Consider the following 27,857-nt stretch of genomic DNA (forward strand, 5'->3'; position numbering starts at 1 on the left):
AAAATCACCCCTGGTTGAGAACCACTGGGCTAGTAGCTGCCGGAGGGGATGGCACAGTTCTAGAACATGCTTAACATATATATGACATTTTGATTAAGAAAATGAAACGGCCCCTAGGTTGTACTATAGCAGTAGTGGTTTTGTCATAAGAATGGGGAAGCTTAAAAAAAAAAAAAAGTCAGGGGCGCCTGGAAGGCTCAGTCGTTAAACGTCTGCCTTGGGCCTGGGTCGGGATCCCAGAGTCCTGGGACGGAGCCCCAAGTGGGACTCCCTGCTCAGTGGGAAGCCTGCTTCTCCCTCTCCCCCTCCCCCTGCTTGTGTTCCCTCTCTCGCTGTCTCTTTCTCTTTCTCTGTCAAATACATAAAATCTTAAAGAAAAAGAGGCTGAGGTAGACAAAGAAATCTCTTTCTTCTTTATCCTCCTGCCCACGTAATGGATGGAGCCCAGAGAGTCGTGTCTGAAAATTCGGCCTCACACCAAGTCCCCGGGTTAGCCTCAGAAAACCCATCCTGGAATCTGGCTTCCCTGAACTCAGCGTGAGGAACTCCACAAACGGACCACAGGTCCTGGCTCAGCAGTGGCTCGAACAGGAGTTGGGATTACCCCCACCCTCTTCTAAGGAGCAGGGGGAAAGGTCTCAGGCCTCCCAACCAATAACACAGAAGTTCCCAGCGGGTCTCCATCAAAAATAAAAATCTAATTGACAAACCGGCCAAGCTCTATAAACCTGATTTTATTCCAAAACGCCAGCGGCTGCAACACTCCGGAATCTTGGTGGGTTTTTTGTGACTCTGGTCCCTTGACATGTTTACATATGAAGGAGAAAACGTTTCAGCTCCTCGGGAAGGATGAGTCCCTTGATCTTGTGATGCTGCTGGGTCCTGAAGCACTTCCGGATTCTAAGGCGACAGAGTTGCAGCAAAGAGGGAGGTCCTGGAGAGAGATCGCAAGACAAGCCACATGTTGGTGTCACTGATCTAAGGCTACTTCTCCTTAAAAGCAGACAGGAGGTAACCCTGTCACAGGGAAATAACGTAGTTCTGCTTAACACCATTTTCAGGGTTTTGTAGTAGGAGGCATTTTTAGGCTATGTTCGCTCTTTTCTGGTATCTCGCTAAAAGGAGCTTATTAGCTTTTGATGTAGAGCAGACTGAAAAAAAAAATCAAAGCCTAATCTCACTAATGGAGGCTTAAGGCAGCTAATTTTGGAATTAGGAAGTCACACAACATTCCCAATATTGAAAATAAAATTCACGTTCAACAGCTTTCTTGTATTTTACCTTTAAAAATAAGGTACTTCCCAAAAAATAAGGCATGTCTAGATACAAAGACTTTTATAATGAAGACATTTTAAGATATTCAAATCTAATGAGCCATCAGGGAAGCCCAAGGGTATGTTATCTTAAGTCCCAGTTGTTTTTTATTCTGCATTCAGAGGAGCCCAGTGCTTCTACTCAGAGCTCAACAGTAAACCAGCACAGACTTCGCGCCGGAACCAGCCAACAGTCCACATTTTAGGACTGTGGTTCTCAGCAGGGGGTCGGGTGGAAGGGAAAAGGTGGGACACTTGGCCAACTGTAGAGACACTTCTGCTTGTCACCACTTGGGGGAGAGGTGCTACTGGCACTTGGGGGGACACCGGGAAACGGGCGGCCCCAACAGAAATAAATGCAGTCTTGTCAACTCGGACCTTGGAGCACATTCCCAAGGCCCCCCGGGTCGGGATCGGGGGCACCTTCTGGCCTCTGCTTAGTAGACTCGAGGCATCTCCTAACGAACTTCCCCAGTGGACTCAAGGCACATGTTAACCAGCTGTAAAAAGTACCCGGTGGGAAAACTGAACTTGAGTCCCTCTCAGTAAGGAAGGCCAAAGGACGGGGCTATAACCTATGCGCTAGGCACGCGGCCGGGGACCACTGTGGGCGCTGCGGATAGAGAAGTGTCCAACGAGGCAGAACAGCAGGACATCCGAGCAAGCTCAGCGCAACTACTGCTACCAGCTGGCTACCTGCTGTCCACTCGAGGTGGGGCGACACACGACAACCGCAGCCTTAAGTCCACAGGATTAGAGCTGAAAACCCGCTATAGCTCTGCAGCCGCTTCCTGGCACCGGCAAGTGTTCAGGAGTGGGCTCTCCTCCATTAAAAAACGGGCAATTCTTTATCTATGAATTGGCCTATTGCTTTCATCTCCGTGTCTTTTTTTTTTTTTTTTTCTTTCCCCCAGCAACACTCGTGATGCTTTAAAGCCAAAGCGGGTTTGAGGGTGGCTCCGGCCATGCTGGGCGGGGGGTCATCTTTCGTTTTCATGGTGAGTCATGAGTAAACCCTGCTTTAGACGCTTTTTGAAGCTACTGGGGTAGGAATACTCCAGAACTCCTTTCCAGGGATGATCGGAGATAGAATTTGCTGGGTTGAATCTGCAGGTCTGGCTCTCTCTGCCCTTGGCTTGGCCCCGTGTCCTGTGGCCTTCTAGACTGCTGAGACGTGACCTCACCAAAACCCCCAAAAATGAATCATGGGGGCAAAAGCAGCAGTAATTCTCTGGAGGAAAAAATGACATTCTACAAGCCAGTGGGATCACGGACCCCACTGTCGCCAAAATGCGAATGAAAGGAATGAAAGGCAAAGTAGGTGCCAGGAATGGCCTGGGGACATCAAGTCAGGGGAGGCAAACTGAAAATCCAATGCGATTATTTGCTGAGGCAGGGGATGAGGGACTGTAGATAGAGGTAGAGATAGATACACACGTGTGTGTGTGTGTGTACATGACACACATGTAACTTTGTAACTTTAGGGGGCCATAAGGCACTTTTGCTTTTGTGGATCTCTTTCTCAGTTAAAAAAAAAATGGTATTTTGCCACCATGTTGGTATAAAGGCAAACCTAATCCAGGTTGAGTTTTATCCCTTTCTTCATTCGGATTTTAAAAGAGATGAACATATTTCTGTGGGCCCTAAAAACATCGTGGGCCCCAAGCATTGTGCCGTCTGTGCCTGCTGGAGAAATAGGCGATAGATAGATAGATATAATTTTTTAAAAGCAAATCATCACAATGCAGGAAGAGCTGCCTGGAGAGGACCACACAGGCCGCACCTGAGGCCCCCAAAGGCAGGGCTTTGGCTGCAAGTACCCTGGGAAGTCAGAGTAGGAGGAAGAAGATTCTGCAGCCACTTTACAATTCTACCCAGGGCGAGGCCTAATTCTCAGCAGGCGGAATATAACCCGGTAACCTGCCGTCAGAACCCGTCGGGCAGGGAAGCCTGCTTCAAAGTCCCACTGCCTTGAAAAACTTAACAAAGTCCACACTCTAGTAAGAAAGCAGGTCCTGAGCTGGCTGATCTCTGTGTCTAGGGACAGTTACGAATACCATCTGAGGGGTCTCTGCTTCTCCCCCCAGCCCACCCCGACCTCACAGCCCTACCCCCTCGCACAGCACTCAATGATCACGTTTAGTTGTTTGGGTTAGAAGTGTCAGCTCTTATTTGTGGAAGACTTAGGTGTCGATGGACTTGCACCAGTAAATGCCCTCAGACTGCTGTCGATCATTAAAGGAAGACTTTCTAGCACTATCTCGAGTAGCATCCTTGCTCCCAGCAAGCAAGTGCCCAGTAGTCTGGTCCATGCGTAGGGCAGTTTAGGCACCCGAGGGGGGCTTTGTCCAACCCTGAAGAGAATTCTGGTGCATTGTTCTAAACTATGCTCTAGAAAACTTTCATATCAAAAGCTGAAGATCGTGTTCATTCTTTCAAAGCTGGCGTACCTCACACGGAGTATTAGATCAACTGAAACAACCGGTCTCCAACATTGCAAACCACAGGTGGTTCCTGACCAGGACCATACCTTGTTGAATGGTCAATGAGCTCAGCTCCCCACATGCGGCGAGGGCAGAGAAGGATCTCATACAGTCTCACAAGTCAGAGCTCGGTCAGCACCTGCGTCCCGCGAGAGTCCGCAAGAGCTGCTACGGATTAGGGCTTAGGTTCGGGCAAAGGAGAAGCACCTTCTCGCTGCAGGAAGAGCCGCGTCAGAGGGCTCTCAGGGGGCACCAACTCCAAGGGGCGTTTGCCTTCGGCGTTCTTGGCCCTGGTGTCCGCTCCGAAGTCCATGAGCAGCAGCGCCAGCTCGCCACTGGACACCCTGGCCACTGCGTGAAGAGGGGAGTCCAGACCTCGGCCTTGGTTCACGCTGGCTCCTGAAAAGTCACAAGAAGGAGAGAGTCATCCAGGGAGCTGAGCCCAAGTGTCTCCCTTCTCGAAGCACGCTTCGACAGTGGGCCTGGCAATCCTGGGAAAATGGGAGATGTCTTGATTCCATCGAATACGATGGGGAAAGTGCCATGTGACAACACGACTGAAGGTACAACACGAGCTATGTAGCATATGAGGTTATATATATATGCCTCTGAATGCTGACCATAGGTGTGCTACATTCTAGAAAAATCCTCCTCTTCTAGGACCATCCCAAGCCAACTCCATCCCTACGCTCTCTACAGATCCCCACCCTAGCCAGATGGACTGGATCCCACCGTGACAGGTGGGGACAGGTGGCTTTGCCTGAGCTGCTGTTCCCCTAGGAAAATGGAAACCTATGTCCACCTAACACACAGTAGCCAGATTGTTCCGGGACTCTTCTTGGTTTTGTGAGGAATGGGAAACCCTGCCCTTTCCTGACTAAAACTTAAAATCTACCTAGAACATGAGGGGAAAGGGGTGGGCTGAGGGAGAGAGGGAGAGAGACGGAGAATGACTCTCCTAATCCGTGACCAATGGCTGTCACATGAGCAGAAGGCAGCAAGCACCACAGGACAGTCAAGGGAAGGGAAGGGTTGCTGGAGTTTTAAAGAATAAGCAGGATTCGGGTCATTACAGGGGTGACGAAGTGGTGTTCCAAGGTTGCAGAAGGTTCTGGATAACACCAAGGAGGTGCAAAAGAATGATGTGACATAGGCCTTTCCGAGGAACACAGAAGATCAACAATGAGCTAAACACAGGGCAAGTACCGGAGAAGAAGTTCCCAGGGGGGAGACCGAGCCAGGCCCCAGCAGCCGGCCCGTCCTGCTGGCCTCAGACGTGACTGGCTGTAGGAGGAGGGGAGAGGGACCACCCTGGGAGCAGATGGGCTCACCATCCTTACCCTCACTGCGAGCGACAGAGCCAGAGCGGAAGTGCCAACAGGGTCAAATCTATTCCCCCCCACCCCGCCCCGCCCCGCCCCAGAACACAGCCTCCACGAACCCTGACCTTGCCTGACTCCACGGCCCACACTCTTTCCCATTACAATACAAATGGCTTTTAAAAGACCTTCCATTTCTTATTCTCTTTCCTTGTTTCGTGTGCTTTTAGCTTTACCTGACTCCAGAAGCTTCCTGGCACAGGCTATCTGCTGGTTTTCACAAGCCAAATACAACGGCGTGCCCAGGTGGCTGATGTTATGGTCCACGTCGCCCCCGTGGGCCGCCAGGGTCTCCACACACGCCGCGTGGCCTGCAACCCAGGGCACAAGAAACATGGTTGCAGCGCACGTTCTCTGAGCTAGGGACACAATACCTTTCCTCTCTCCTGCAAGCTTATGTTTGCCACGGACCAAGTGCTGCTCTACTTAGCCCAGGGAAGGACTTTACACACTGCCGTCACTTGATGCGCTGACCGTAAGGCATGATCCCTCCGCAGCTCCGGGAAGAAGCCTGCTTGGGTTTGTGGGCCACGGAGAGCAACCAGCAGCCTGCCTCGAGGGTCTGTGGCTTTGCAACCAGATTGAATACAGAAATGGAGGGGACAGTGAGGAGGGGGTAGGGAACAAGGACTGCAGGTAGGCCCGGAGAAGAAAGGGCATAGTAGGAGCCATGCGCCCGGGGACGCAGCCCAGAAGCTTGCCAAGGGCCGGCCCCGGGAAGAAAGAGGCCACCGTGGACACAGGCGAGGCTGAGAAGCACCTGCCCCATCCAATCCAAGTGGGGCCTGTTCTGGCAAACTGGGTTTGGTGAAAGCCAAATCATTCTTGCTTGGTCTAGAATGTCATACTTTAAACACTGCTTCTTTGCTTTTCTCTCTCTTTTTTAAGATCGTATTTATTTATTTATTTCTGAGAGAGAGAACACACAAAAGCAGGGGGAGTGGCAGGCAGAGAGAGAAGCAGACTCCCAGCCGAGTAAGGAGCCGGACTCGGGCCTCCATCCTAGGACCCTGGGATCATGCCCTGAGCCAAAGGCCGACACTTAACGCACTGAGCCACCCAGGCGGCCTGCATTTCTCCTTCTATAAAATCATTTGAGTTCCACGCACCCAGGGAATATGATGAGTTGACAGGTCTCTTAACAAAGAAATGTCAGTGCCTTGGGAGATGATTATCATATGGATGGATTCGGTCAAATAGGGCTGCTGTGGGGAGGGCTCATGGGGAGCCATTCTGGGAAAGCCACTGAGGAACTAAAAACTCTTCCGTCAATGTGGGCTCACAATAGTGACGATGACGGTCATGGGCACTGGGGAGAGGCAGAACTTGCCATTGTATTTTTTGTACCAGAGTTAAGAATATCAGGAAAACTGTGGCTTTATGAAAAGAATTACCCCGGCTGAAGAAGTTCTGGGGATCTAACGTACAGTATGGTAACTGTACATGCTAATGCCATATGCTTGAAATGTGCCAGGAGAGTGAACCTTAAGTGTTCTCCCCACACACAAAAAATGGTAACACTGTGAGACAATGGATAGGTTCATTAATTTGATTGGTAACCCTTTCATAATGTAGGTACCTATCAAGTCATCATGTTAGTACACCTTAAATATATACAATTTCATTTGTCAGTTAAATCTCAATAAAGCCAGGTGTGGTAGAGAATTACCCCGAGCTGTATATAGCATCTTGTATTTCCAATAAAAATGGAAAGTTTGTTTCACTTAGAAAACCTAGGTGAGGAAGGTGCCTGGGTGGCTCAGTTGGTTAAGGGTCTGCCTTCAGCTCAGGTCATGATCCCAGGGTCCTGGCATCGAGCCCTGCATCAGGCTCTCTGCTCAGCAGGGAGCCTGCTTCTCCTTCTGCCTCTGCCTGTCTCCCCCTGCTTGTGTTCTCTCTCTCTCAAATAAATACAATATTTTTTAAAAAAAGAAAACCTAGGTGGCCATGAGACAATATTCTTTAAGGCCCTAAAACAAAAGAATAGAATTTATTTTATAAAATAATTTGAGAGGCGCCTGGGTGGCTCAGTCCATTAAGCGTCTGCCTTCAGCTCAGGTCATGATCCTGGGGCTCTGGGATGGAGTCCCATATGGGAGGTCCCTGTTTAGTGTGGAGTCTGCTTCTCCCTCTCCCTCTGCCTGCTGCTCCCCCTGTTTGTGCCCTCTGTCAAATAAATAAATAAAAATCTTTTAAAAATTAATAAAATAATCTGATTTTTCTGGGGTCATGTGTCTAACAATGTATTTCACAGATCTTGATGGACAGTCTACCATAGGCCAGCCCCCATTCCAGAACCTACAGCAGTAAACCACATTCCAGATGCTCTGAAAGGGTGGTTCCCAAACTTTTTGTGTGCATCAGAATCACCGGGATGCTTGCTAAACAAAACACAGATGGCCCGGCCCCACCCCAGAGTTGCCGCGTTAATGTGCCTGGCGTGGAGGCCAAGAATTTGCTGTTGCCGGCCAGGCCAGGCCCGTGTTTCTGGTCCCAGGGCCCCACACGGAGGAAAGATCCCTAAAAGCTATCCCTCCTCTTACAACAGTGAGATGTCTGTTGAAGGAGTGGTGGACGACAAATTCTCAGCAGATTTACCTCTCTTAGCCGCTTCGTGGATGGGGGACGCCAGATCGCTCACAGCATGGGGGCTGGCCCCATGTTGCAGAAGCAAATTCACACAGTCACGGCTGCCACTGACACACGCGTTAAACAACGGGGTGTGCCAGTCTGTAGTGACCCCATTCACCTGGAAAAAAAAAAAAAAGCCCCAGGCTAAAGGCAGGTAATGGGCTGTCCTGGATTCAAATCTAGACTCCACTACTTTAAGCTGCTTTCTAATGTCTCTGAGCCTTCTATTCCACTGCTCTAAAATGAGGACAAAAATACCAAACATCCACAAGGCTGTGAAAAGCTGAATGATGTAAGGCCCCGAGAATGTTACCGAATATTATATCACTTCTACGCCCCCAGGAATATGAACTTCGAAACTAGTCAGGATAATCCTATAGGGCTTACAAACTAATCTCCCTGCTTTAAACATTCCATTCCAGACCCATCCCGCCCCAATCCAGAGTCTTGTCCAGCAGCGAGAGTAACCGTTTAGAGTTGTTTGCGTGGTTTTTTTTTTTTAATTTTAAAACATGACTTGTACAGAAATATAGGGTTAAGGTGTGCCAAAGATTTTCTTCAACTCATTCATGAATTAGAGAACCTGTAAGATGGTAAGGCTAGCTCAAAGGAGAATTTATATCGTCAGTCAATTAAATGCTGAAATGATGCCACTAACAGTTACAAGACTGGTTAACGTCCTAGAAAACTAGAGTCTTTGGCGCTGTCTTTCACACATTGGAAATCTGACTGAAACTTACAAGTTCACATCTGACTTCACAGTGTTTGGGCTATAAGCAAATAGGGAAGAGCAAAGTCAAAAGCACATTTTCTACACTGTGAAGCAAAGATATTATGAAGACAATGAAATCATTCTCACAAGCCACCTCCAAGGAAGGCGACAACCAGTGAGGCCCAGATGTCCAGGGCACAAAGTTTAAGGAGACACTCCCTCCCGGGGGCACACAAGTACCCCACAACCCTGAGAGGGAGTCGCTCGCTATAGATGGTACTCTCGGTGCCTCTCAGCCTCTCCATCATCCTGGCCCTGTTTCTACATGTGGAGTAAGTTTTCGTAACCCCAGTATAGACCCGAATGACCGCGTTCACCTACAGCTCTCTACTCCTGCTCTCAGGACAAAGCCATTTTCTTGGCAGGGACAGAGAGGGTATTTAACTCGCCCCAACCCACAACTCGGCTGACAGATTTCAACAGGTCCTTCACGTTTCAGCTTACACATGACTCCTCCTAGGAAGTGTCCCTTCGTGACACAGCATTGCAGTTCCTGCCGTCAAACGTGGAGACTCCTTTCTCAGTCCTTGAATCTGGGCTTGTCTACGGGACTTGCTTTGCCCAATGGGATGAGAGCAAATGGGATGCAAGCCAAGAGCTTGCCTTCTTTTGCTACTCTTGGGATGCCTGCTACCACGGGCACCAGGCCAGGCTGCCTGGGAAAGGATGAGAGACCACATAGAGATTTCCTGTCTGCCCAGCCACAAAGCAAGATCATCACAAAGCAGCCTGCCCCAGCGAACTTGTCAGCTAACCTTGAAGGCCTAAGGAAGCCCAGCCAAGGTCAGCAGAACCAGGCCAGACCTGAAGAACTATCTGGCCAACATGAAAAACTTTGAGATAAATAAATGGCTCTTGTCTCTATCAGATAAAGGGCTAGCATCCAAAATCTATAAAGAACTTATCAAACTCAACACCCAAAGAACAAATAATCCAGTCAAGAAATGGGCAGAAGACATGAACAGACATTTCTGCAAAGAAGACATCCAAATGGCCAACAGACACATGAAAAAGTGCTCCACGTCACTCGGCATCAGGGAAATACAAATCAAAACCACAATGAGATATCACCTCACACCAGTCAGAATGGCTAAAATTAACAAGTCAGGAAATGACAGACGCTGGCAAGGATGCGGAAAAAGGGGAACCCTCCTACACTATTGATGGGAATGCAAGCTGGTGCAACCACTCTGGAAAACAGTATGGAGGTTCCTCAAAAAGTTGAAAATAGAGCTACCCTATGACCCAGCAATCGCACTATTGGGTATTTACCCTAAAGATACAAATGGAGAGCTCCGAAGGGGCACATGCACCTGAATGTTTACCGCAGCAATGTCCACAATAGCCAAACTACAGAAAGAACCTAGATGTCCGTCAACAGATGAGTGGATAAAGAAGATGTGGTCTATATATGCAATGGAATACTATGCAGCCATCAAAAGAAATGAAATCTTGCCATTTGCAGTTACATGGATGGAACGAGAGGGTATTATGCTGAGTGAAGTAAGTTAATCAGAGAAAGACAATCATCATACGCTTTCTCTGATATGAGGAATTTGAGAAGCAGGGCAGGGGCTGTGGGGGATAGGGAGGGAAAAAATGGAACAAGATAGGATCAGGAAGGAGATAAACCCTAAGAGACTCTAAATCTCACGAAACAAACAGGGTTGCTAGGGGGAGGAGGGTAGGGAGAGGCTTGCTGGGTGATGGACATTGGGGAGGGTATGTGCTATGGTGAGTGCTGGGAAATGTGTAAGCCTGATGATTCACAGACTTGTGCAATTATATAACATATAATACAGTATATGTCAAATAAATAAATAAATAAGTGGCTCTTGTCTCAAGTCACTAAGTTAGGGTGGCTTGTTACACGGCCAGACATAACAGGTAGGAATAGTGTTTGGTCGTCGCCCGCTGAGGCAGACATTCCGTGCGTGCCACAAAGCTCGTTCCTCTCTCCAGGGCACACAGCTTCATTGTTATCTTCCCCCCTCTTCTCAGACATGGACTCTAAAGCTCAGAGCCCAAGTAACTTATCCAAGTTTCCAATATTAGCAAATGGTAGACATGGTTTGGAACCATTATTCAGGTCTCACGGAGCCAAATGTTCCACGTTTTCTGTAATATTTCATTACCTTCCAGCCATGGGAACGAAGGCAGAAATCCATTTCCGGGTATTTATTAGGAGTGACTGCTAAAGAAACGGCTGTAGACTCAAACCATTCCTTCCTGGCTAAAAATTCGGTTCCTCCTCTAATCGCTAAGGCAAAGAAGCTTGATGGATGTCATGCTTTTGAAAAACACCCCTCTTCGACCTTCCAATCAGACTAGTCAAAAATGCCGGAAATGACTCAAAAGGGATGGAAACAGGCCTTTGTCATGGTCCCTAAGACATTATTTGAGCCGCACTTACCTGAGCTCCATGCTTTAATAAAACGTTTGCACAAGAGGGATGACCTCCGAGACAGGCCTCATGGAGTGGGGACACGCGATCAGCCGTGATGAGGTTCACGGGCCAGCCCTGCAGGAGAGGAAGTGAGCAGAGACACGGATGTAAAGCCACAGCCCCATACGGTGTGGATTCAACCCCGATGCAGCCCTACAACAATTCTCTTTAAGTTCACTTGGCTCCCGGTCTGGCAGTGTGCTGAGGTGTTGCTAATGATGTCAAGTAAACAAGGAACCTTCATGCAGCCCCTGGGGAAAACAGCTGGAGAGTGTCCACTAGAGTTGACGAGATGCGTCCCTGTGACCCAGCCATTTGACTCTTAGGGACACACATTCTAGACTGACTTTTCTCTCATTCTCACTCTCTCCCGTCCTCTCACTTGCTTGCTTTTTGTCTCGAGGAGGTCCACGGCAAGGGACAGAGAGCGGTCTCCAGCCAACAGCCACCCAGGAGCTGAGGGCCTCAGTTCAAGAACCAGGAGGAACCGAAACTTGCCAACAGCCATGGAAGTGAGTTAGGACTGAGGTCCACCTCCAGTCGAGCCTTAAATTGTCTCCATCTCTGGCCTTCACCTTGACTGCAGACTCATAGGAGTCCCTGACCCAGGTGAACTGTGTCTTGATTCCTGACCCACAGACATTGTGAGCTAATACAGGTCTGTTCACGAAGCTTCTGAGTTTGGGGGTAATTGGTTACACAGCAAGAGATGCCTAATCTAGGGCCAAAGCATGAGGTGAACTTGCACAGACAGAGGCAGAAAAGTCCTAAGACAGAGGGGAATGACATCCTCACTCTAGGTACTCGAGGTCCGAAGAGCCAAGAAAGTTGTCAGAAGGCCATGCGTTTCATCAAACTGTGGGGAAAAATTGCTCTCTCCAGGAGATGGATTATGAGCCCCATCCACGCAAAGCAGCAAAAGAACTCCAGGAGAGACACCCCGAGATGCCCTGATCATGGAATACATTATCCTCGACAGGAGGAACCTGGGTACAACAAAAGTTGTTTTTCTTGGGACACATTAGGTAATAATACGGTTAACTTAACTAATGACTTGGTAATATGATTGTACCTTTTCTTCCCACAATAGTTAAAATTTGCCTAAAATCATTCCCATGAACTGCCTCCCCCATCATCATTCCTAACCATTTGTAAGTCAGTCAACCTCCTGATCATCCGATCCTGTCAGCTTTTACACTCTGATGGGTGTGACCTCACAGATTTCAAGAGGTCCAATCATTCCGGACATACACCTGAGTCAACTGGGTCCTAAATCTGGAGCCTTTCTTTGGGTGGGTCTGGGGAGGGGTTCTGGGAGACTCACTTGTAAATGAGAAGTTCTGACATCCCTTACAGTATTTTGCCCCCCCGCCCCAGCCCTGCTGTTCCCAGGGAGGGAAGTGACTACACCTTCCCCTCCTTTGTAACCTCGCATCCCATCTGTACCCAAAGAGTACTCAATAAATGCTTACCGACCAGCGACTCAAGAAGAGCTGAGTTACTGCATAGATACCGTCACAAGTTTTGCCCATGGACTTTAGTGTGGCATCTATTATTTTATTTTATTATTGTCATTATTATTTTATTATTTAATTGGAGGCGTCCCCTCAAAGATGTGCTCTTAGATCCTTTCTTTGCCCCCCTCAATGCTCTATATTTGTGCAATCTCTTCCCCTCACACTACTAGAATACACATAAAATTCATAACTAGGGGGTTCCTTTCCCTTCAATTTCACTTTGCCAATGTAGGACTGTGCGTACAGTTTCTCGTTGAGCGACGGCACTACTTTAAATGAACGATGGCCATCAGTCCGAATTATCTAGGATATTCTAGAATATCTTGAGGTAATTTTTAACCCATTCCTTCACACAGGGTCCGTCCCCCGTGGGTTCTCAGGTTTTGAAAACATGGACCAATGGCTTCTCTTTCATCTTTCTGTAACCAATTGTCCCTAATCTCGGCTCATCCTCAGACCCTCTTTTATTTTTTTTATTTATTTATTTTTTAAATATTTTATTTATTTATTTGACAGAGAGAGATCACAAGTAGATGGAGAGGCAGGCAGAGAGAGAGAGAGAGGGAAGCAGGCTCCCTGCTGAGCAGAGAGCCCGATTCGGGACTTGATCCCAGGACCCTAAGATCATGACCTGAGCAGAAGGCAGCGGCTTAAACCACTGAGCCACCCAGGCGCCCCGTCAGACCCTCTTTTAGATGGGGCCTCAGGGCTGGGCGATGTCAGGGCGCCCACCGTGACACAGTGCTCAGCACCTGGCAGCTTTCTGTCCCAGCTTCAAACCACATGCCCATCCCCGCATGAACCAACCTGAAGACTACAATAAGGTTCGGCTCTGTCCTTTGTCCTGTACAGAACTGACGGGTCATTCTCTATACTCAGGGCAGAAGGAGGTCACGAGCAGCCTTCTCCTGCATGTTCATCAAACACATCATTTCCTTCTACTGTAGCAAGGAGACCAAAGCCACCTGATGTGAGTATTTCACACATTCCCCTCTCCCCGCCCCTAAAATCTCTCTGCACGTTGCCGGTCCTCTGTTCTGCCATTGCTCCTTTCTTGGAGAAAATCATTTGAGCTCGCCCCAACAGCCCGGGACCTTACCCCACCCCTCCACCACTTCATGACTTGCCTTCGGCCACCTTCTCACATGCATTCTCCACCTCTCCCCTCCTCTGCGGGCACACTGTCCTTTGGTGTCCTGAAGTCTTTCCGTGGTCATTGCTGACCCTCTACCACACCGCACTTCCATCCAATCCTCTTCTCGCCTTTGCTTCCCCTCCTTTCTCCTCTCGTCAGAAGCAGTCTGTCCCCACTGTCTCTGCTTGTCGCCCTTCTCCCACCTACCAACCCAGTCCTGCTGAAACTGCTTTTAAAGATCACCAGAGACTTCCTCCTTATTGAATCTAATATACATCGCTCCGTCTCCCGTCTCCGTCCACCTCTGAATTGGCTCTGTAGTCATCTCAAGCTCATGAAACCTCTCCTCTGGCTTCGCAAACCAAGCTCTCCCTGAGAAAGAAGTCCATCTCTGACCTCCTACTGTCCTTTTCCTGTCTCGCTCACGAACTCTGGCCTTTTTCCTCCTCACAGCTCCTAAGTGCAGGCGTTTCAAGGATTTGTCCTCAGATCCTTTCATTTTTCTCTCAATACTCTCTACATACTGTATTTGGCTTTCTCTGCCCCCGATGCATGTCTCCAGTTCCCCGCTAAGACGTAACCACCAAGAGAACCAACTCACAACATAAACGCAGCCTCTGCCAACAAGCAAACTCTCCCTGAAAAGGGCTCCTTGTCTTGCTGGCCCAACTTCTCTGAATGGCCCCACTATCTTGTCTCATACCTCGGATGGAGACCTCAGAGGGAGGGTAAGCAGCATGATTCCCAAGTTCAAATGCCGGCGCCATCACCTAACACGCAGCGTGACCTCGAACCAGTGACTTCTCTCCCTAAGCCTCAGTTTCCTCATTTGTAAAATGGGGACAGTTGTACCTACCCTACAAGATTGTTATGAGGACTAAGAAACGATGCATGCTTAGCAACCTGTAACTTGCAGGGAATCATGATCTGAGACTTCTTATTCATTACCACTTTGCCTTCGATTAGCTGCCACATCGGAAAGATCTGATGTTTCAGAACACCGGGGTCTTTCCTTATTTCCACTTGGTAGGGACTTAGCCCTTTGAGGATTTCAGAGGGGGGCTGCTGCATAAGGAGTTTTATTCAAGGAACGGAACGGCTGGTTTTCACCACTTGCTTTCAGCCATACCTTATTGCTAAGGTTCTCGGTCTCAGCTGTGCCTTTGAATCCCTTGGAGAGCTTTTAAAGGCTTGATACCCAGGCTGAACCCCAGAGCATTTGCCATATAACCAAAGGAGGCTGAAGTCAAGCATCAGGCTTTTTAAGAACCCCACCTTATCCCAGACAGCTCAAGGCAATCCTAACGTGCAGTCCACATTGAGAACCACCACATTAAGGTCCCACTGTGGTCAAGGAGTATCAGGATTGCTTTCGGCTGACCTAACAAACACTACTACTTTTTAAATAAGTTTTATTAAAGTGCAATAAAGTCCATAGAGCCTAAGTGTAAATTTCGGTGAATTATCATAAGGAAAACATGCATATTATCACTACACAGGTAAAGAAACCTGGTACTATCTGTCTCTTCACATTTAACCCCTCTGCTGGGAGGAGCTGCTAATACCATCTCCTATTGTAATCTGAATTACCCCAATTACTAATCAGCATAGTTAGATAATTTTATTGAGCATTTGCACAGCCCTTTTTATGAAGTGCCAGTCCAAGTCTCTTGCTCATTTTTCTGCTGGCTTACCCATCCTTTTTGTATTGATTTTAGACAAGGAATATGGGCCCTTCATTGGATGGATGGACAGATGTACAAATATACATAGCAAATATTTTCTCATCTGTGGCTTGCCTCCTTGCTTTTTAAATATTGCCTTTTGATGAAGGAGTTTTTAATCTTAGTGAAATCCAACTTATTTGCCTTTTTGTTTCTTTCTTCCTCCTATTTGTTTCATGTCCATTTGTCTTTCTCTCTCACCTACACTATCATACAGTTCTCTTTTATTTAAATAAATCCTTGAATGCAGTGGTTCTACAGGAGCTTTTAAAAAACTACCAAAGCAAGGGGGCACCTGGGTGGCTCAGTCGGTTAAGCATCTGGCTCTTGATTTTGGCTCAGGTCATAGTCTCATGGTCTTGGGATCGAGCCCCGAACTGGACTCTGTGGGGAATCTGCTTGAGATTCTCTCTCCGTTTCCCTCTCCCTCTGCGCTCCCCCCATTCGCTCTGTCTCTAATAAATAAATAAAATCTGAAAAAAAAAAAAAGTAGTAGTGCATGAAGACTGCCCTAGTTAAAATTAGACTGTCTGGCGTGAAGCCCAGGCATTGTTATTTTTTAAAAACATCCTGGATATTTTAATGTGAAGCCGTGGTGAAGAATAGTTATGGAATGAGTTACTCCCTTCTTGGGCCAAAACAAATTTCTTTTCTCTTCTCTCTTTGTTTTATAGACATTTGAATGTTGGTCTTATTTCCCTCCCTAAAATAGGTTTGGTTTAGCAACTGTGTTTGTCCTTATTCTTTGATTAGCCAAAGTGTTATTAGTGTAATCAGAAAATAAATACCATGAGTGATGACAGTAACTGGAGTAGGTAATTTACATGTCACCTCAGTTAATCCTCACAGACTCGCATAAGGTAACCTAATAGACCATTTTGGGTCTTAATTCTTCACTCTTCCATAGCAGTGCAATACATTCACACCTTTGCCATCACCTCATACTTGAAAAAATGTATTTCCTTCATCCTTGACTTCAGACGTGGTCCTCCGACTTGCTTTGGCCAACAGGATGTTGGTAGATGTGACATGAACAGACCAGAAGTACTCCTGCACGCCTGGGCTTGCCTGCTGTGCTCCAGCCTTTCGGCATGAGGACAAAATTCATTTTATGAAGGCAGAAACTGAGGTTCCAAGAAGATAAGTTGCTCAAATAATGTCACAGAACTTAGATAAAGATAATAGTTCCATCTGACATGCAATAAACATAAATACTGAATATAAATGAATATCGGTCCAATTTAATAAGTGATATATAAAAGCTACAGTGATCATGTTTCTTCCCTTCAAAATAGGTAAATGTTTCATTTTATCCGAGAAGCAGCTTAACTGCTTTTAGCTAGAGTTATGTGTTACTATCTAGATTTCGATTTATAATAGGGCTGGTGCTACTACAAACAGCTTAAGATAGTGGCTTAGGTAGTCTGAAATTTTTCTTTAGAAATTGTTATCTTATAGGAGGATTTCTTATTCTAGATAGGTCCATGAAATTGGAAATTTTTAAAATGTAAAACATTTATTTTCACTAACAACCACCTAAAATGTCTGATGTCCTTCCGTTACAAATCCAGACAACAAACCACAGTGGTAATAGCAGTCCATAGGACTAACACTTAGAGCAATCGCAGACACTTTTATGGTATTTCAACTGTTATAGACATCTCAAATATCTCAAAATACGCGCTCAACCTACTTACAAAATACAATAGTTAAAGGAATCGCCACTAAATCTCATTTAATGCAGTTTATATCACCATGTCACATTTGTTCTTTTACTAATTTTTTTTTAAAGATTTCATTTATTTGTCAGAGAGATAGAGAGAGCACAGGCAGGCAGAGTGACAGATAGAGGCAGAGGGAGAAGCAGGCTCCCTGCAGAGCAAGGAGCCCGATGTGGGACTCGATCCCAGGATGTTGGGAACATGACCTGAGCCGAAGGCAGCCCTTAACCGACTGGGCCACCCAGGTGTCCCTCTTTTACTAATTTTTAAAAAAGATTTTATTTATTTATTTGACAGACAGAGATCACAAGTAGGCAGAGAGACAGGCAGAGAGAGAGAGGAGGAAGCAGGCTCTCCATAGAGCAGAGAGCCCGATGCGGGGCTCCATCCCAGGACCCTGGGATCATGACCTGAGCCGAAGGCAGAGGCTTTAACCCACTGAGCCACCCAGGAGCCCCTGTTCTTTTACTAATTTGATAGGTCTTCTCAGTACTGTGTTCCATGCATTTAAAACGTTCATCCGAGAAGGGATCCATAGACTTTGCCTGACTGCCAAAGGGTCCATGGTCTGAAAAGAGTCAATAGCTCCCACCTGGAAAAATCTATAGTCTTTTCAGAAAACAGAACATTCTGAACAAAAACTTTTATTAGGATTTTGAATGGTGATTTCAACTGCTTTTTTTTTTTTTTACAAGTATCTTAGCTTAAGTTCCCAATAATTTCAAAGAAGCAAAGCTCAAATTAATGTGTACTGCAAATTACACCCGTAGAGCAGAAAAACTGATGTCAGACTGGGCAGAGCCACTATCAGCTAGAGGTTCCATAAGACCGAAAATATCTTTGAAATGATAAGATGACATATTTAAAAAAGACATCTGCAAGCATTTATTTTACATCCAGGCTTTTGAACCTCAGTGCTACTGGCCTTTGGGGCTGGAATAGTTTCCTGAGGTAGAGGGCTATCCTGAGCAACGTATGATGTTCAGTGATATCCTTGGTCTCTATTCACTCGACGCCAGCAGCACCCCCTACCCACCTCTACACCCAGCTGTGATAACCAAAATTGTCTCCAGACATTGTCAAATGTTCCCTAAGGGGCAAAACTGCCTCAGTTGAGAAAAACTGTTTAGTGTGATAATTTTCAAGAATACAATCTATCGAGTAAAACGAGGGCAACTTGGACACACTCATCTGCCTATTGTTCACCTAGAAGGTATAATAGTGCCGATCATGTACACAGAATTGCACTAAATTCTAGTATTTACACCAGCCTCCAGATAAAGAAATGGTTAAAGGGGACAGGATTCACCTCATTTTGCCAAAGAGGAAATTTTGATCTTAAAAAATCAGACTATGAATTTTTTTCTCAGCGTGGTGAGCGATAGGATATTCTTTTTAAAAATTTTTTTATTTTTTAAAGATTTTTCTTTATTTATTTGACAGAGATCACAAGTAGGCAGAGAGGCAGGCAGAGAGAGAGAGAGAGGAGGAAGCAGGCCTCCTGCTGAGCAGAGAGCCCAATGTGGGGCTCGATCCCAGGACCCTGGGATCACGACCTGAGCCGAAGGCAGAGGCTTTAACCCACTGAGCCACCCAGGCGCCCCACGATAGGATATTCTTAATGTTTGTCTTTTTTTCCCCAAAAAGCCATGTACCTGGCTGATGAGGTTCCTCAGAGAGAGAAGACGTCCGTGGATGGCCGCTTCATGCACAGGAGACCAATCAGACACAACATCTGCATGGATAGGGAGGACCGGGTTACATCCTGTCACCGTGCTAGAGACCCGAAAGGCAGCCCTGCTGTCCGTAAGAGCCTGAGGGGTCTTCCTGGATGGAGACATGGGAGTCCATCAGTCAAGATGCCCACGAGCCCTTCAGCATCTCTCCCGTCCATCGACGCTCCCAGTACACATTTTATTTGAAATGTCAAGGTAGCTAAAGAAAGAACTACAGCCAGTCTCCGGCCTGAGGACAAAAGAGGTAGACTGGGGTGATGGACCGCATGGCTTTCAAAGGCAAATGGTCCATTTAGTTCAATGAGAGCTTCACTAATCACCAGCATTCGCGTGTTAAGCTGCGGTTGCCAGTGTTGCTTCCTGCATTGACTCGAAGTTCAGTATCTCAGCAAACAGCGCCATGTACTAATAGCGGTGATCACATCATTACGTACGCCATTAGGTTTAAAATCCAAGCTAAACTGAACAATATCTATTTCTGGACTACCGCCCATCCCAGTATCAAGCACAAAGCAGAGTTCAGTCTGACCTTGTAACAGGGACATTATTTATCCCAAAGGCAGCATGGCAGTGTGGTTAAGAGAGCTCTGAATTCAGACCCCCTCGGGTGCTTCGAAGCTGTGGGTCCCCAGACAGGCTCTGAGCCTCAGTTTCCTTCCCTGTCATGTTAGGACAGCAATGAACTTACGCACACGTCAATAGCTACTAGCTACTATCATTATCCCGCCCTCCCCTTAAGCAGAGTCTTAATTACACCCCATCACCGCTGCTGTTGCAAATGGCAAATGGGTTCCACGACCACGCAGGAAGAACACACGTTCTTCGGAAGAAACCCTATAAACCCTATCCCCCCAACACATTAAATGTTTTCCTCTCTCTGATTGAATGTGGAGGTAATGTGAACGAGGCAGAGACCTGCATTTTCCTCATCTCACGCTCTGATTGATTTCCAGAACAAGCACAGGAAGTCAGAATGTGACAAGGCAGAATGGTCTGATGGCAGGCATTCCTTGTAAGGACCCAGTGTCTCCTAAAAACTAGGGAGACCTGGGGAACCAGGGAATTTACTAGTACCTTATCAACCAAAAAGCCAGAAAGGAGTAGGCTAGAATACTTTGTACTTAACACAGTAGCTGAGGTCCACCTTGCTACCTGGGAGCTATCAAGACCCAGGAAAGTGTGTCCCATGGAGCAGATTACTATCATTCCAGATGAATGCCTAAAGCATTTATAGGGAAGAGGAAGCCGAATGAGCCTATCGACACGCAGTCCATCCAACGCTCTCCTCCTGGGGTCATTACGAGTACCTTACATGAAATAGCTTTTCTTACCTCCCAAGCCTTATGCTCAATCAATAGAAACTTCATGGCCTCACAGAATTCTCTGAGGTTCCTGATTCTCTCAGGAAAAAATTGCTGTTTCTAGTACTTAGAGCCTACCCTCCAGATGGTAGCTATGGAAAGATTTCTCTCCAAATTAGAATTAAAAGGACAACTATTTCTATACCGTCAGAGCAAACACAAAACGCAATCGGCACAAAATCTTGGATGCAAAGGAAGAGCCAAAAATTAAGATTTTGGGGCTGCCTGGGTGGCTCGGTGTGTTAAGCCTCTGCCTTCAGCTCAGGTCATGTTCTCAGGGTCCTGGGATCGAGTTCTTCATCGGGTTCGGGCAAGCAAGCAGGGAGCCTGCTTCCTCCTCTCTCTCTCTCTGCTTGCCCCTCTGCCTACTTGTGATCTCTCTCTGTCAAATAAATAAAATATTTTTTAAAAAATTAAGATTTTGAAAATCCATTTTAAAAGAAATTTGCAAGTATATCCTAATGGATCACCATGTGTGTGATGATTAATCCATTTTTTTTTTCCCTCCAGGTGTTCAGGGGCTAAGAAACATAGCTGGCACATTCCCCTTTCTTAAAGCGAGCTCGGATAATCAGAGCTGACAGCCTAAACAGTCCGGGCAGGTAATCTGGGTTCTAAATTGTAACTCTGTTCAGGTTTCATAAAAAATGATGCAATTATACTATCAACTAGAGACAAAAACAGGCTTCACTTTCTATCCATTCGTCTTGAAACCATTCCTCCTTGCGCTTACGGTAAATCAAGAATTGTGTACTCCCCTAAGAGGAATAAAAAAGGCTACCTGCAGTGGGGTCCCCGTGCTTGAGAATGTGGCATTTACAAAACAGACACAGTCCGTGTCACTGAGAAGCACAGGGAACTGTCCAGGTGCACGTGGTGGGGGGCTGAGCAGCCACGTCTGTCTATGCGTACAGTTCATGTAAGTGGAATCTTATGGAACGTGGTCCTTTGCCACTGGCTTCTTCCACCTAGCATCACGTCTCAGGGTTCATCCTCGTTACAGTAGGGAACAGCACTTCATCCCTTTCCACGGCCAAATAATACCCACTGTAGAGACAGACCGCATTTTATTTCTTCATTCGTCAGCTGATGGACACCTGGCTTGTTTTTGCTTCTTGGCTGTTATTAATGACGCTGCTGTAAACATTCATGAGCAAGTCCGTGGGGGGCTGTTTTCAGCTCTCCTGGCTTCATACGTAGGAGTGGAAATGCTCTAGGACAAGGTCACCCCATGTTTAAACTTTTGTGGAACTTCCAAACTCTCTTCCAAAAGGGTCATACCACTTCATATTCCCATCAACGGTGTATGAAACTTTGCTTTCTAATTTAAAGTCATTGGAGGGGGGGCACCTGGGAGGCTCAGTTGTTAAGTGTCTGACTTCAGCTCAGGTCATGGTCCTGAGGTCCTGGGATTGAGGCCCGCCTGGGGCACTCTGCTCAGCGGGGAGCCTGCTTCTCCCTCTCCCTCTCCCCTGCTTGTGTTCCCTCTCTCGCTGTGTGTGTCTCTGTCAAATAAATAAATAAAACCTTAAAAAAATAAAGTCATTTTAGACTAGGGTTGGGTAAGCCTATCATAATGTGTCTATCACTCCCGCCCAGGAGAAAAACTTGGGTCCCGACAAAGCCAAAATTCATCACAAATTTCCACGAGGATGTCAGCCTCAGCAGGTCTTTGAACAACTGAGTGATTATGGAAAGACTTAGAATCGTGACCGTGGGTAGCGTGACATTTTTCTAGCATCAAAAGCATGGAGATAGGAATCTTCATGCATACATACACACATGGTTGTAAACACCATAATTTGCAACAGGGACTAGTCCCCACACACTCTCTTTAGCTCTTGAAAACACTGAAGACACGGCTGAGACATACATCTTGTGTGGATCCTGCCTGGGAAGATCAGGGAGGGGGCTCTCCAGGGTTTTCCAGAGCCCACACCCAAGCAGGCAATGAGCTACCGACAGCATGTGCAATTCCCCCCAGGGGGAAGCTTTGCCTGCCTTTCTGCTAAGCACCAGAGCGAGCAGACAGGGCAGGAAAGGGGACCTGTTGCCTCCAGAACACGGAAATGCTCCCAGGAGGAGACTGGATGAAGACGGGGCTCAAGGTCACCGTCCCCTCCTCCACTGACCCCACCACCGCCTTTGCAACTCAAGGGCCTTTGCCTGTACACAGCACACCGGCCAAGCCCTGAGTAGGCATTAGGGATTCTTCCCCAACACTCTACTGGTTTTCCTGCCAGGAAATCGATGCCAAATGGGGTCATTGGCAAAGCCTCAGACACAGCAGCGGGGCTCGAGGTGGAAATGGGGCAGGCATCTGCCAGTCCTCCGATGACTGCCATTAAACTCACCTTTCTCTTAAATCGAGTGTCCGGCAAACCCTGCAATGCATTAGGAAGGTCGCCGTTTCATTCTTCTTGCCATTCTGGAATGATTTTTTTTTTTAATTTCCATTATTTCAGAAGATATTTTTAAAGGCATTAATTGATACATTCTGAGGAGAGCTGCTAACAGAGCTCTGGGCTCTGAGGCAGTGGCATAAATCTGTCTCCATCCTGGGAAACACTGTGCGAGGTCAAGGGGAAGAAGGGGAGGTTGGGTGGCCACGGGAGGGCAGGAGCGTCTGCCTTCAGCCTACGGGACGTGGTAAGGGGAGGCCCAGGGGTGTTCACCGACACAACAGAGGATCTGGGGGCTGGGGTCACAATTACGATGGACCCTGGTTGGATCCTGGGACAAATGAAAAGAGGAGGAAGAGACACAGAGCCTCATGGTCCGAAACAGGAAACAGAAAGGCCCACTGAGGCAGCTCTTGGGCAAGTCCGACCTGTCCCCTATAATTCTTTCTCCAGCCTCTTCTTTCTCGGTCTCTGTCTCTCTCCACAGGGACCTCACAGCAGCACCCATTCTGTCTGGTCAGGCAGGTTTCCCCGGAAAACCTGCCCCTGCCAAGGCACCCCGATGTCTCAAAAGCCACCATGAACACACGGGCTTGCTTCCTTTCCGGGCCTGTTCGTGCCTGTCTCCTCTTTAAATGTGAGCCCACTCTCTACCGGGTGGGCTCGATTTTGTGAGGAAAGGAATTTCCCTACACAAACCTGCAGCGGGGGGTGGTGGTGGTTAGTTTCTCCTTCAGCACGTTCTCCTAAGTTGCTATGGGGAGGTATGCGTTGGTTTCCTAGAGCCACCCTATCAAAGTTGGCTCAAAACGACAGGAATCTATTGTCCCCTAGTTCTGAAGGCTAGAAGTCCCACAGGAAGGTGTTGTCAGGACCAAGCTCTCCCCGGAGACTCTCAGCAAGAATCCTTCCTTCTCTGCCCCTTCTAGTTCCAGGTGGCAGCCGTCCATCTTTGCTGGGGCTTCTGGCCTGCTGGACGGGTTACCCCAGTCTCTGCCTCTGCTGTCAAAGGCCTCCCCCTTTTCTCCCCTCTTCTTCTTCTGAGGACACTGGTCATCGAATGAGGGCCCACCCTACTCCAGTAGGGCCGCATCTTAACTAACTACATCTACAAAGACCCCATTTCCAAGTAAGGTCACATTCTGAGGTACTGGGGGTTGGGGCTCCAACCTATCCTGTGGGGAGACTCAATTCACCCCATAACAAGGTGTTTTCAGGAAGAAAAAAGAAAGATACTCTTTTTTTTGCTGCTGGCAGAGGACTGAAGCATTAACCCCATGTCTCCGAAGAGCTGGTTGCCATCTGCATAAGCTTTGCTCCCTTCCTTCAGAGGAGGAGGCGAGAGAGGCCCGCAGGCGAGAGCGGGGGGGCCGCTGAGCTGCCCCAGGCGAGCGGCACCACCCGGGCCCCTCGTTAACCCCTGCCGTGCCCCGGTGCCCGGGACACGCTTCACCTGAGCTGACTCTCTCGGGGCTGTTGGGAAACGGCAGGCATGCGGAGTACTCCGCCTTCCACACCTCACCAAGGTCAGGCGTTCAGAAGCATAAACAAGGGCAATTCGCTTGCGCCCCAGGGGCAGGGCTGCACAGAGCAGGGGGAGCCGGGCTCCGCTCAGGAAAAGGTGCATTGGAGAGCCTGGGAGGGCTTCATGGTGGCAGTGGCCAGGCTGGAGGTGGCAGATGAGGGGGACCTGGCCAGTCAGAGGTGCGCGACAAGGAAGGAGGGGAGCAGAGGAGTCCTGTCTCCTGCCCTTGCGACTTCTGCTTCTCTGGAAACTTCTCTTCTTTTAGTTCCTGGGGAATGACAACATCCGATGCTCTTTCGGCTTCTCTAACTCACTGGGCCTACGTGCTCACCTGCAGGCCCGGCCCCGGGCTCCATGCCTGGCTCTCAGCTCTGGGCCATCGGACTAGCTCTCCTTTCCCAGGATTTCAGCACAGCCGCGGCAGAAGGCTCGGAGGTCTCAGCTTCCTGACCTGTTGCTCTCCTAGTCTGGGCCACGTGGGCGCGCTGTGCACTGGGCACGGCCACTGAAACTCTGATGTTCACAACAGAAGCCTCCGTTCTTCGGTGGCTCCCAAGCCAGCTCCCACCCCCAGTTTCTCTCTCACCTACCCCCTTGGCTGACATTAATTTAGACTTCAAAACGTTACAGTTTCGGCTGCCCTGACTCTTTTAGTCCCAATACTGAGTCAAGCAACACAGACGGACTGCGCTCTCCTTTGAAATTGTCACCCATGTCCCCTTTCTATGTCATTCCCCAAGTTCGATCCAAATGTAAGCTCCATGCTTAGACAGTGAGTGCACGGTTCTCCCAGCACCATCAGCCTCACCTGGGAGCTTGTTATTAGGAATGCAGACTCTCAGGCTTCACCCAGAAGCCCGGGGTTAGGGGGTAGGGGGACAGCCATCTGCATGTGCCCAAACGCTCCCTGCACGAGACAGGGAGCCCACCCTCCATCCTGACTGCGGCGACCAGATTCATCTGCTTACAGTCTTCCTTACTGCCCGATCTCCACTCCAGAACCATCAATGGCTCTCAACTCCCTGCCTCATGAAGGCTTAATGCCACCAAGCCTTTTGCAGCTCCATGACCAAGTTCCAGCTCTCCAGACTTGTCCTCAGTTGACTCCCTAAGCCCCTCCGCCCCCTTACTCTTTACTGACAGAGTGTTCACTTTCTAAGCACCATACCTTTGAGGATATGGGCAGCTGCTCACCTCCACCCAGCAAAGGATCCTGCCCCAAATGGGAGTTAGAATAGGACCCTAATCAGTGAAAAGAGGCTGCCACCCCACTTTGGAGTGGAAATAAAAATAAACGTCATACCTAGGTGTAAAATAACCATGTGGAAATCACCCAGATTACTGAGACTTTCCCATATGAACTTGGAAATACAATTTGCTGCTTTCAAAGCGTATTTATTGGGGCGCCTGGGTGGCTCAGTGGGTTAAGCCTCTTCCTTCAGCTCAGGTCATGATCTCAGCGTCCTGGGATCGAGTCCCACATTGGGCTCTCTGCTCAGCAGGGAGCCTGCTTCCTCTCTCTCTCTGCCTGCCTCTCTACTTGTGATCTCTATCAAATAAATAAATAAATAAAATCTTTAAAAAAAACATATTTATCTAATTCCGTTTTTTAAAAGCCATTTTTGGTGCCACTCTGCTTTCTATTGCCCCAACTCTGTGCTCCAAAAATTTGACGAATCCAGTTCTGCCTTTGCGAACCCGAATCCTGCTTACTGTCGAGGGCTCTGCTCCTTTTCCGAGCAAAACTGGATACATGCATATCTGCTGGGTCAGTGGGAGGGAAGGCATTTTGTTATTTTATTTCTTCTGGGGGTTCCCCCCCACCCCACACCTTTCAGCAGCTGTAGCAGAGGAAAGTAATAAATCCTCCCTGACTGCTGGGTCCCTGCAAATTGCCCCTATGACGGACAAGTGTTGTGGGCAGCCTTGCTAATAACATGAGTCTCAATGTCATTATCGCTCCTCTGATGCTTAGACCCATTTCTCAGAATCCTTTCGGTCATCAGGCACCTGCTGAACGCTCACCAAAAAATGACAGTTGCCCAGAGGCACGAGACTCTACAGTTAGCAAAGACACCACGTGACAGGTGACAAGCATCCCTAAAAGATGCTTCTCCAAAGGTTAAAAAGAAAAAGGTCTCCTTTTAAAGTGAATCAATCAGTACTCAGTGTTTGGATGTCATTTAAAGCCCAGCCCCACCTACATGCCCAATACCTAAGACCTTTTAATAAACGACTTGGCAGTAAAAGTATCCTATTTATAAGTAAGCTTTATACCTCCATTCTTTGGAGCTGAAGTTTCTACTGGTGAATGAACTGTGTCAATCGACTTTGGCCAGTCTCTGGGACTCTGCAGATAGAGGTGTACAGCTTTTTGAACAACCATGGGAAGGATACAGACCTTCCAAGCTGTGGACACACCTCAGACAGAGCCCCTGACCTCACCCCGCCCTCTCCTCCCCGACGCACGGTCTGCAGCCTCCCCAGCACCCTGATGCCACTGCCCGGCGACTCACCCTCCATCCACGAGTTTGCAAGGAGCCGCGTGTCAGGAAGGTCCCCTGGCCTCAGGGACTTGCTGCTCCTGCCCCATGGTTCGCCATCCATGGTGCTCTCCTGGCCGGGCAAGCTCCACTCTCCACTTCGGTCGCTCAGTTGAGTCCAAATTCCATGCTCCCCCTGCTCCTTGGGAATTCCAGTGCTGGGGCTGGCTGAACCGCACGGTCCTGGCCAGACGGGAGAGAACAGCACGGAACAGAGCAGGCACGGTAATCTGAGCACTACCTGTGGTCAGACAGACGCGCTTTGCGCCCAGACACACACACACACACACACACACACACGCACGCTCCACCTAGCTGCCTGGAGGTTGGCCAAAGCTCCCAGCGGCCCCCAGCCCCAGTCTGCAAAGCTGCTGATGTCACATCCTTTCCGAAACTGAGACCAGTCAGTGAGGAAGCCTTGGTTTATCAGGAAGGAAAGCCAGTTTGTAACTTTTTGGAGAGCAAAGGGAACAAGCAGGGTGTGGGGGGGGGGGGGTGGTGAAGGAAGCCACTCCCTGCACTCAGCTGAGGTCGGCTGGTTCTCTAGGGGCTTCTCGTTGCAGAGAAAGCCCCAGAACCCAAGAGCGGAGAGAGCAGGTTTCGCCGCAGCCCGCCTGAACCGCTTGCCCAGCAACATGCACAGCACGCCCTGGCCATCTGCACATGTGGTTTCAATTTTTCTGGGAGTTTCTTATGGGAAAATGTGCCTATATGTTACAAAAATGACCCCTTTGGACGGAACTTCTGTTTTCTTCCCTCTGACTGCTAGGCTTTCCCTCTGTGTCCTGCTGCTCCCTTCCCCCCAAAACTATATTTTAACTTCTAGATAAATAATTAATGGTTGCTACTGGAAAATGGGTTGCTGCCTGGCCCTGGGGTGCCGGAGACACCTACTACTTTGTTAATTATAAAAAGTTTTCGTCTGGGAAGGTCTCGCCTGCTCGCCTTTAGGAAAACAGTGGGTCCTTGTATGTGGGTCTCCTCAGGTGGACCCGGGTTCCCCCGCACTCCTGGGTGCTGCTTGGGGCTGACGGCCGGCCTCAGGGCGCCTTTCTTCCCAGCGAGGGAAGGACCTGACTTAGTCTCAGGCACAGTCTGTCTCTGAAATGGCTGCAGAGGATTTGGGGGTTTTGTTCATTTGTTTTGTTTAGTTTTAATGCCCAAAAGGT

At 48.3% G+C, this 27,857-nt stretch overlaps 1 protein-coding gene across 1 annotated transcript; it reads right to left on the reverse strand.

The window, feature by feature from the left end:
* Window positions 1–714: 714 nt before the first annotated feature.
* Window positions 715–27,000, reverse strand: ASB9 (ankyrin repeat and SOCS box containing 9). Its single transcript, XM_059158147.1, has 7 exons — window positions 26,662–27,000; window positions 18,777–18,856; window positions 10,992–11,099; window positions 7,774–7,924; window positions 5,352–5,486; window positions 4,004–4,195; window positions 715–934 (listed from the first exon to the last, which is right to left on the reverse strand). Exons 1-7 carry the CDS (start codon window positions 26,750–26,752, stop codon window positions 810–812), a joined length of 882 nt encoding a protein of 293 aa, XP_059014130.1. The 5' UTR covers window positions 26,753–27,000; the 3' UTR covers window positions 715–809.
* Between the last annotated feature and the right edge of the window lie 857 nt (window positions 27,001–27,857).

This window comes from Mustela lutreola, chromosome X (genome assembly GCF_030435805.1).
Source record: "Mustela lutreola isolate mMusLut2 chromosome X, mMusLut2.pri, whole genome shotgun sequence".
Classification (NCBI taxonomy): Eukaryota; Metazoa; Chordata; class Mammalia; order Carnivora; family Mustelidae; genus Mustela; species Mustela lutreola.